Below are 11655 nucleotides of genomic sequence, written 5' to 3' on the forward strand. Positions count from 1 at the left end.
GACGTTCCAGTTTACCCGCACTACACGTTTGGTTACCAGGTCTGTCCAGAGTCTTCCCCACCCCCTGACCCAACTCACCACCAGATGGTGATCAGTTGACAGCTCTGCCCCTCTCTCACCCGAGTGTCCAAAACATACGGCCTCAGATCAGATGAAACGATTATAAAATCGATCATTGACCTTTGGCCTAGGGTGCTCTGGTACCACGTACACTTATGAACATCCTATGTTCGAACATGGTGTTTGTGATGGACAATCCATGACTAGCACAGAAGTCCACAAACAGACAACGTCTGGTTTAGATAGGGAGGCCGTTCCTCCCAATCACGCCTCTCCAAGTATTCCATCATTGCCACACGTGTGCGTTGAAGTCCCCAGGAGAACAATGGAGTCCCCTACTGGAGCCCCATCAGGACTCCATTCAAGGTCTCCAAGAAGGCCGAATACTCGAACTCTGTTTGGTGCATACGCACAAACAACAGTCAGAGTTTTCCCCCAACACCCGCAGGGTAGGGAGGCGACCCTCCGTCCACCGGGGTAAACTCCAACGCAGCGGCTCAGCCGGGGGCTTGTGAGTATCCCCCAACCCGCCCGCGCTCACACCCTGGGCAACTCCAGAGTAGGAGAGAGTCCAACCCTATCCAGGAGTACGTTCCAGAACCGAGACTGTGCAGAGGTAAGCCCCACCAGATCTAACTGATAGCGCTCACCTCCCGCACAAGTTCCGGCTCTCCCCCCACAGAGAGGTGATTCCACTCCAGAGCCAGCCTCTGCTGCCCGGGTCTGGTCGTCGAAGCCCTGCCTTCGCCGCCACCCATGTGGCAGCGCACCGACCCCTTTGGATCCTCCCACAGGTGGTGGGCCCATGGGTTGGAGGGAGAAGTGCACGTTGCTTCTTGGGCTGTGCCGACCGGGCTCCGTGGCAAACCCGGCCACCAGGCGCTCGCTCACGAGCCCACCGTCTGGGCCGCTCCAACGGGGGCCCGGGCTTACCACGGGCAGGGTCCCTCTATCCCTTCCTTGATATTCCATAAGAGTTTTTGAACCATTCTTGTCTGGTCCCTCCCCTGGACCTCTTTGCCATGGGAGACCCTACCAGGAGCACAAAGCTCCAGACAACCAGCCTCGGGCATAGGGACACACAAACCTCTCCACCACGATAAGGTGATGGTTCCCGGTAGACTGTGTTATGTAAAAGTGACGGTTCGGAGTAATTTCACCCTAGGGTCCTTTGCACCAAGACCTGGACCCAAGCAGCCCCCCAGAAGCTACTTCCACCTGGGTCGAACATTGGGCGAGTTAGCGTCATCAGCTTAGCGCTTAGTGCAAGCGCTATTGGAACCAAGTGTGTATCTCGTAAATTACCCCACTAATAATACCCGAAATGACACCAAACTTCTAGAGTAGTACACATAGGTTATGTACTCATGAAACAATGGATTGGGAAGTTTTTAAGTACACCAGGAGTTTATTTAAAAACACTTCTTAATTTAACTTTTTTTTTAAAGTAAGTGCTGTAGTACAACTAGCAGGAGACAAGTTATAAATGAAGTAAGTTTGGAGACACTACCTTTTTTTTAATCATTAAATTAATATTTTTGTTGTATCTCACTGTGTATTAGAAAATACACATGGCTGTACTAATGCATGGATTTTTTTTAAAGTTGTTCTAAAAAGCCTTTTTAAAATGTCAGTGACTTCCAGTGTTCTCTCGAGAAATCGACAACACAGCTGACAGGTTGGGCTCTCCCTGTTAGCACACCTGCTGGAAAGAGGATTTAAATGTTTGAAAGACCACGCCGAAATATTCACTCCGACATTCTGGCTCCGCTTCGGGTGCCAACAAGCAGGGTCTCTGGTCGAGATCAGTCCTTCACTGACCAATCAGCATTCATTAGCACAATGCTGGCGTGTTTTGGGCAACAACGACTCAACCTGTAAGAAATCAAAAGGACACAAGTGCTCGTTCGTTCAACTTTCAACCTCTAATCCATGTTGAACAATCAAATCTGAGATTTCTCAATGCCAATCAGGTGAAAGACAAATTTAGCCATCTAGCTCCTTAGAGTCCCATTCATTTTGTACTCCGCCTCTGGTGGAACTGCAACCAAATTTGGTATAATAGAGCTAAACAGGGAGGGAACAGGTTCTCAGTAGATGGACTCTAATAGCGCCTATTCAGTTCCATTTTGTTGCTCGCCTTTCTAAGGATTTACTTTACTACCCACTGAATATGAGCAGTAGTGTTTGTCACGCTGGCCCCGCCTGCAAGTTCCCACTCAGTCAGGGATTTGAAGAGTCAAAACATAGTTTGCCGTTCGAGGTGTCCCGGCAGCAGTTTGACAGACGTCTCTTTTACAATGGTGACCCACTAGAAGTCCTTTCTGGGTTGCAGGGTTTTTTTCTCGTTGCAATACTACGAGCGGCCACTGCAAAGAAATAAGCAGAAAGGCTGAGATTCGCAATGTCACGGTTGCATTGTTTCCAGATTTTAACAAACTACGCAACGGCCCCCGGATCACAGAACGTGTGTCGCCGTTGATCGCCTGTTTAAAAAAAAAAAAAAAATTAGTGGCGTTTAAAGGAACTTAACTCTCAACCTGGAAATTTCAAATGAAAAACCTTTTTATCACGGTCATGGTCATCATTTTTTAACATTTGTCGACTTTTTCTGAGCCTTTTGAAATTTTCGTGTGTTTTCCCCCAAATTTTTAAAGTTTTTTTGTTTTTTTTGTTTTTTTTATAATATACATTGGTCACTTTATTTGACATTTTTGTAACTTTGACATTTTTCTCTTTTTTTTAAAGTTCTTTTACCAATTGTTTTTTTTTTTTTCTACAAATGCTAAAAAATTGACACCCAAATTCAATGGAAGTAGTGAACTGATTATTTAACTTGTGAGGAGCGTTATTTTTGAAAGGAGCGTTACTTTTTTGAAAAATTAGTTTAAAAGAAACCCAAATTTCTGATGTGGAAACTTAAGAATCGTCAAATTTGACCCGAAGACAACAGGAGGGTTAAGTCGTTATCACGTCCATTTTAACGGCACTAATCCAGACTGAAAGACGGAATTTGAAGAGCCTTCTGTATGTGCCCTCTTGACATTAGTCGTTTGCTTGCTTCACTCACTCCTGTTCCTCCTTTTCATTTACTAATTTGCTTAATCTGAACAGCCAATTGGTGATTCCTCTCACCGACAGCTCCAACGCCGACACAGACGAGGGCCGACTAGCTCCGGTGCAGGGCACACCACAACAACTAGGGTGCTGGGCCAGCACCTTATGATGTATTAAAGAGGGTGTGGGAAGCAGAACAATATTAAAGATACCATAGGAGAAAATTATGTGAAGTATTACTGTTTTATTTCACAGGAATTGGACTAGATTCGTGTGATGTTTTGAATCTCTTAAATATTTCAATGGGCAAGCTGTTTATTAGCATAACCTACTGTATATAATCATCACCTTAATGTCAACTTATTTTATTAAAGTGCCCATATTATGGAAAACGGTGGGATTTTGTCATTTTGTGTCTCTGGTGCTTCCATACACAAACAAACTTGGAGGAAAAAAAACCATCTGTGTTTTTTTGAGTGAGATCCGGTTTCTGAATGTCCTCTGTCTTCAGTCTCCGGGTGAGCTGTTCAACATCTGCACGGCTTTCTACGTCACTAGAGACGAGGTGGCTAACCGTAGCACGCTAGCTCGTTCTCAATGGCCAAACACTGCTACACCACCCACTAGTAGACCATAATCTCCAAAAGAACTACTTCCTGTCCCTGTTCTGCAGGTATTCCACAAGTGGCCCTCGTCTAGAAGAAGTCTCCCAGCTAATTCTGCCTTGGACTGACCAAAGTTAGAGTTATCTAGCTGATGGGATCTTACCTAGCTACTGGGCATGTGCAACTCCCACAAAGATAGTATAGAAGTGGGATGTCTCACTCTGGAGCTAAAACAGAGACCCAAACACACAGGGTGAAAAGAGGATCTGCAGCAATGTGCAGCACAACAAAAATAGTGTTCTTAGAAAATGTAAATCTATTCTGGTACAACCTCCAAAAACGATTATGAACCTGAAAATGAGCATAGTATGGGCGCTTTAAGCATATGTTTTGTTTTTGCTGAATGTTATCTAACGCCTGATGACTGTATAAAACCATATCTCTTTACTAAAACAGTTTGGGTTGTTACTCATTGGAAGAGAAACGTTGTACAGGGCATGCTCGGCCCTGGGACTGACCTGATGGATGTGTGCATCTGGCTGCGGTGATAGCAGCCGTCCTGAATAGCAGCAAGTCTTGACTTTTAGCCGTCTTTCATTTGCACAACAATAACCTGGGGAGCTCATGCTTGAGCTGATTTTTTTTTTCTTTTTCTTTCATATACAGGAGGAAAAAAAAACATTTACATGTAGCTGAATTGGCTTGCACATTGCAACTGTGGAAAGACAAACGGTGCATTTATTGTATACCTAATTGTAATTTGGTCAAACTAAAGGTTCTGCCATTTCTTGTTCGTGGTGCAGGATTAACTTGGTATGACAGCAATAAAAGACCAAGGCTAGAATTTCAGGTCCAACGGGATGCTATTATATATTACCATCTGGCTGGTTGATCCATGGATAACTCTTTTTTACAGAGAAATACACCAACAATGCGATAGATATCACTTTATTGTCCATAGACAGGCAAATTTGTCTTGCAACACAAGCTCCAAAAATTACAAATTACAACACCACAACTAAAAGCATACAGGCATCATAAGCAGCCGAATGGGTGAAATAAGGACAGTAAAACGGCACAAGGCCGGACATTTGATGACATACATATTCAATTTAGATGTTAGTTTTGGGGCATTGAAATACAAATGGATTATTCTGTTTTATTTAATCAGGTAGTATGAGTAAAAACATAATTCAAGAGGCATACAGGTCAATTCTGAGTGCATGTCAGCAGGAACAAGGTAAAATAGATTGAAGCTAAAGAGAAAATGATCAGTTTCTTATTGAATCTGGCTTGAAATCCTTCATAATCATTTTACTCTCACAGTGAGACCAGCGCTTTCAGTTTTACATCATTTCCCCCATGGGCTGTGGAAGCAGAGTACATGAAAGCCCGTTGGTCTAATTCTGCTAACAGAATGAAGAACCAAGAGGAAAAAGAAAAAAAAAACACTTCCATGGTCACAGTTGTATACCACCAGGTTTTTCAGACAAGAGCAGCTAAAGTAAACAGGCAGAGCCAGCCTTGCAGAGAAAAGGGTTCCAGTGAATACAGTTATGAGATACAATGACAGTTGAGATATCCAGTGTCGGTGCTCCATGATACACAGCATCGGCGTCACGCACACTGGGAGGAAGTGTGTGTGTGTGTGTGTTAAACAATGTTTTAATAAAGAACAGACAAAAGGTCTTGTTTCCTTTGTGTTTTGTTGTTTTAATAGTTTTAACCACATTGCTTTTGCTATTAATACACCTTTTTCACAATAGATATTTAACCACGTCACAGCAGGATAAGCATAGGTGTAATGTGAAATTAAGAATAATCACCTTGTATTGGATACTACACTGCACAGAATAATCATTAATGTTTGTCACTTATGCTTCTCCTGCTATGACAAGTCAAAGTGTGTGCCATAAAGGACCATGCTGCATGGTCATAATGGCACCTTATAGACATCAGAATCAGCTTTATTGACCAGGTATGAAGACGCATACCAGGAATTTTCCTTTGGAGCATAGTTGCTCACACATTCAAAACAAACAAACAAAAAAACAATATATACACACTAATATAGACACACTAATATATATACTCTAAACAGAAACAATGTAGAGAGATGAGTGCAATGAAGAGTCCAATAACAATTATGTAATTGTGGAACATAGTGCAAAGGGTACTGGGATAAATAGTATTAAGTTATTATATTTTAATATGAACAGTTCTGAATTAGGACATGAGAATGATGAATAAATAATGAATAATAAGTGGGATGTGAGAATGATGAATAGATACTAAATAAATGGAATAATAGTGGAACCAGTAAACAGGTGCTGTGGAGACAGTGTTACTGGGTTATTGGCCAGGTTGGTACATGGACTGATTACTGAACAGGTTTACCGGGCACAGGTCCTGGGCCCCAAAGTGTTAGGGGCACATACTGACCACAAAGAGACGCAAAATGACCACAAAGAGAGACAAAACAACTACAGTAAGACATAAAACGACTACAAAAAGGCAAAAGCATCACATGGTCAGTGTCTTGCTCCTATAAAATGGTGGGGCTTTTTGCACGTCTGTGTCCAAGGGCCCTTTGTATCATAATTCCTCCATGCTTATAGAAAACATACGCTACCGGTCAAAAGTTTGGGGTCCCTTAGAAATGTCCATTGCACTCCACTACAGACAGAACACCAGCTGAGATCAGTTGCATTGTTTTTTAACCAGGGCAGCAGTTTTCAGATTGGATTATGTGATTACATAAATCCAAAAGGGCTCTCCAATGTTTTCTCAGTTAGTTTTTTAAAAATGATGTCAGATTAGTGAACAGAATGTGCCTTTGGAAGACTGGATAAATGGTTGCTGATAATAGGTAATGTAGATATTGCATTAAAGGTCAGCCCCCTACCAAGGTCAGCTGGTATTCTGTCTATAATGGAGTGGTATGGAAATTTGTAAGTGACCCAAAAGTGTAGTTATTATAGTAAGAAATTCATCCTACTAGCCCACCACATTTGTATAGGTGGATTTTGAATTTAACTTTTGATAGCATTAAAGCAACAGCGTGTGTAGCCGTGTTGTGTTATGTGTGTATACATATATAACTATATGACCAAAAAGTAATATTGAGGTAACAGATATTAATTCTTTGTTAGCACATCTTATGGTTATTTTAAATGTTGCAAGTAAGAGGATTAACCCTGCTTTATCCTGCCAGTTGCTAAAATGGCAGAACAATTTCTGATTAATAGTGTTGCTCTGAGACAGTTTTTTGTAACCCATTTTATTCAAGCTTGATTTTTCAACCTTATTAATGCCATATTTTGGCACGTTTTGTCAAACACATGCAGTATCTGCTCATATACAGCACCTGTGTCCATGATTCAAAGACATTCCGTGTAACGTTGCTTTTGGAAAACGCACACATTGAAGATAAACCTCCACTTAGTGAATTCATCAAGTAATTACATACATAAATCAATTCTAATTTGTTCTTTGCAGTAGTCACAGTGCAGGGAAGGTTGTGTTTGCATATATTTCATATTTACCTCATTTATTTTAGTCTGCTCCTGAAATACATGATGGCCTGATTTCAATTATTTTTACAAACCTGGTTGGAATTTAATTATGGCACCTAATGTTGCTTTAATAATATCCCCAAAAAGACACTTTCAACATTGTAACACATGAGACTGCCACACACTGCCTTACTGTATAATACAAACCTAGAGAGCATAGCCTCAAGGCAGCAGTGTGGTTAAAATAACCACACCTGATTCATATTACAATCTCGCTTGAATTACAGATTTACATGCGTTACGTAATGCAATTCATGCGCATGCTAGCGTAATTAGACATAGTTCTATATTTAGACATAATTACCACATTAATGAAGTATGCCGTGAGTAGCAATCATCTCAGATTTTACTTTTATGACCTTGTTTAGCCTGTTATGGAACTGTTTGAGGGAGGTTGAATAGCATGTCACAGGCATGGTTGGAGAAGCATTTATAGTCTAGGCTGCCATCAGCTTTCATCACGGAGTTATAACAGGGCTCATGGGAGAAAACATCTTGATGTAAGCAATGCGTGTCACTGGAACTGGAGGCCTGCAGAGCAGACCGTACCCACTATGACAAAAACAGGACTTTACAGGATGCATGTGAATAGGGTAAGAGAGCTCTGGGCTGACATGGCTCTAGTTCCTGTCGCTGGGTTCTGACATATGAGCGGACCTACAGTCCCTGACAGGGCTATGATTTACAGTCAATGGAAAAATGATAAGTGAATATTGTATTGAAAGCCTGCCGTATCCAATTGGTCACAGCAGCGACATGCTGCCAGACTCATATGGTCCGGAAGTTCAACCTGCATGACAAGAGTTATAATTACACATTAATGCTTCTAATTTTCTGTGCAAGAACCCCAAACAATCCCTGCAATTAACTTTAGGAGCTTACAATGTGTCGGTCATACTCAACAGTGGATTTATAATGGAACAAATGCCTTTTTATCTATGCCTATTTTCACTACAATACAGCTTATTATAACTGTGATATTGTCTGTTGACACTTCTTTAACTTTAATAAGGAAGCGTGAATATGGTCTTTCAAATATACTTTGCTACTCATCTCTAATCCATCTAACAACACATAACAGACTGGAAGCTGGTGGTTTCCTATCTAAAGCTTCCAGCTGCCGCCTACCTACAGTATAAGGCCACAGTAGTAAAAGCCTCCCACATTGTGTCAACTATAAATTCTTGTCTGCGTGAGTGATGCTTTCGGTAGCTATGGAAACCTAATATAATACATACCTCCTCCCTCCCTCCCTCCCTCTCTCTCCCTCCTCCTCTCCCACTCTCCCTCTATGTCTCTCTCCCTCTCTCCATGCACGCCAAAGCTCTTTAGGCTACTTTGCGCATGTACGGCCAGTCAAAGCGAGCATTGCATCGACTCCAAGATGGCGAAAACACGTCTGGCTTGCCTCCTGACTCTCCTCTCAACTCACTGTAAGTACAAAAAATCACGCGAACCGCCGGTTATTTTCCCATGTTGTCTTCGGGGAAAGTGGCCGTCATGTGCTATTCGTTTCTCCATGTGTTTGGTCGAGATTTGACATCAGCGTACGGCATAAACCACAGAAGTAACCCTATCTGCACGCAACTAACGTTAAACTCAAGCCAGACTGACAGCAGGAGCAGTCTCTTCGACGAGAAGTAGCCTAAAAATAGTTGACAATTCTGTTAACGAAATTAAAAATATAGTCGCCATTTTTGACAATTCACTGTCAAACTGACTCGCAAATGTAACGGCTCGAGCGTTGGTTATAAAGCTGATATTGTTTCTCAAATTCATTAACTCGGAGTGGTGTGGCTGTGTATAAAATAACAAAGTGTCTCAATGTAGCCATGTAGCTAATGATGCGTAGCGGGACTAAGCGAGCGAAGTGTTCAGCTGTTACATCAGTTCAATTAGCGGCGTGTTCGGAGTGAAAGGCACCACTTTTGTCCTCACTCGAAAAAAGTTTCAAGTGTCGAGAAATACTTTGTTTTTGTGTTTTTAAAATGTATTAAGACACTTTCGTAGCCCGTGCCGTTAACTATTTAACGTGGGTTCGAAGCCGCGGTGATAGCAAAGATGTCGAAAGTAGCTAGTGATGCGAGATAACGGTTTTTTCCTGCGGCGGAGTAAAGCAGGCTGTCCGCGGGAGGAGCCAGCCAGCCAGGCCAGTGAGTGTCCTCTACCCCCTCCTCCTCCTCCCGCTGCTGCTGGACCCTTTCAAACCGCACCAGAGCTGAGCTGGTATACACAAACAGCCGTCGGAAAATCAATTCGTTTCAGTAGCCCTGTATCCAAAGACCACCTCTGTCTATCAGATAGTTAGTAGGCTATGGGATACGATGGATCGTAGTCAGTTCATTTTCGTTTTAACACAAAAAAACCCCGGATTTTAACATTAAGTTGCGTAACATTGCGTGTTTGGAGGATATTTGGAGGTGAAAATGGAAATGAAAAGTGAAAATCATTTACCTATGAAATATAACATGTAAGAATCAAATATTGTTACTCTGCTGGTTTTAGTCACCCTCGTAATATTTGTTATAGAAAAGCAATGGGCCACTTGTTGCTGTGCTATGTAGCCTACTGTAGTAATTTTTATTTTGATGTTTTTTAAATCAAGATGGTTTTAGCTATAGATTAAACACCCTATTGTTAATGACATGGTTGATGAAATGAAGCCAATCCCCCTTCATTACATCCCTGATCATGACAACCCTACATGCCTGGCCATGTATTTAATGGCCTGAAGCCCTGCTTTAATTTAGGGAAACGTTTTAAAATAAATAATAAAATAATTAAGGCAGGGGGTATTGTTGGTTTGGCCTGGCTTTGACATTTAGGTAGACATTTTTTTTTTTACATTTTACTTTATGTTACAAATGCCTTTGCAAACTGTGTACTCCTTTCCTGCTCATGCATGTAATCGCTGTGCTTTGGTTATCGTTTTTGCCACAACCTTTTAGCCTGAAATGTGTGGATTTTTCTCTTGTTTCCACTTGGTAGATAAAGCGAGGTGTAAGAGGACAGATTCTCTGATCAAAGGGAAGTACAGATGTAGGAACCTCCTGTGATCTCCCACGTGTGTCAGTTGGCTTATTCTCGGCTTTAATCAGGAGAAAAGCAGCGGAGCTTGTTTGAAATCTGTTGCTGTACTATCTGGCTCTCTTGGCACACCCAAGGCTGTGTGCTTATTATTTTTATTTCAAAGTGAGTACTCTTTATGATGTCCCCCTGAGTAAATGTGTGACATGGCATGGTTGCAGCACATTGCAAAGGGGGGGTAGGGTGGGTGGGGGGGGGTAGTGAGCTGGTGAAGATTTAAGAATTTCTTTTGTCTTGCCTGGACAGGGCTTAGCCATGCGGCCGACTGGCTCCCAGCCAGTTTCGCCACTGTCTCTAGAAACGGGACAAAAGCTGGTCACAAGCTGTGTTGTGAATTACTACTTAGTGCTGAAACTAATAGGCACTGACTGTAATTAAAATTTGCCTTGAATTTAGGTAAAGCTATGCTCCAAATTCAGTTATTTGAGTAAGAAATTCAGAGGAAGCAGTGTGTCGTTTCGCTTTGCTTCTTGTTCTGTAGGTCACACTCTGTGTTGTTTTCTGTGAGATGTGCTTGTTATTTTTAATTCATAGCATTTTTTTGTTTTGTCGATAGCGATCCTTTTAATGGCCACGCAATCCCAGCCATTCCAAGTAAAGGCTGAACCCAGCACGGCTGAACACAGAGCGCAAATATCAGCCCAGTCATCTGTCAGCAGAGCCAAAGACGAGGGCCATTGTTATTTTAAGTACACATGCTTACAGCAGACGTTCCAATCTGATGTAATGGAATGCATTGACATTTTCCATTGGTGGCTTCACCTGAGCCATTACACTAAAAATATTCCAAAGAAAGTGCTACGCACTTAAGGAGGACATCTGCCAGAACCCTCCTGCCAAGGGTGTGGCCAAGATATGTGGGAGCTTGGATGATGCTCCGGGTGGATAAGTACCGAGCAAATCTAACCTTTGAGATCACTTCTCTCTTATAAGAAACAGCTGTACACATCTATACATGTCAGACCCTATTGCTGCATTTTTTTGTAATTATGTGGTTCAACAACAGAAAACTTTATTATTGACTTAACAAAAGTCTAATTGTGAAAACCTGGTAATTCACAACTGATACCTGGAGAAAAAAAAAAAATCAGCTTTCACACTTGCTCAAGTGTTGGAATTGATTTCTCTTCCTGGACACTTGACATGTTTATGACTTGACCTTATCTTTGTGTTCACTCATGGCTGTCAGCCTAATCCAATTATTTATCTGACTGGATAAGATAAGGCAGAAAGCTGTCCGCTAGATTGTTGTTGAGCTTCTCTTCCCCCCC

At 41.9% G+C, this 11655-nt stretch overlaps 1 protein-coding gene across 1 annotated transcript in view; it reads left to right on the forward strand.

Annotated features, from left to right (window-relative positions):
- The first annotated feature begins 8511 nt into the window (after positions 1-8511).
- The window catches only part of jam3b (junctional adhesion molecule 3b), a 43113-nt gene continuing 39969 nt past the window's right edge, over positions 8512-11655 (forward strand). The window contains exon 1 of the mRNA XM_032533100.1: positions 8512-8730. Coding sequence (XP_032388991.1) covers positions 8589-8730 — 142 coding nt within the window. The 5' untranslated portion in view covers positions 8512-8588. The remainder of the gene's footprint in view (positions 8731-11655) is intronic.

The sequence above is a fragment of the Etheostoma spectabile genome, chromosome 13 (assembly GCF_008692095.1).
Source record: "Etheostoma spectabile isolate EspeVRDwgs_2016 chromosome 13, UIUC_Espe_1.0, whole genome shotgun sequence".
NCBI classification, from domain to species: domain Eukaryota; kingdom Metazoa; phylum Chordata; class Actinopteri; order Perciformes; family Percidae; genus Etheostoma; species Etheostoma spectabile.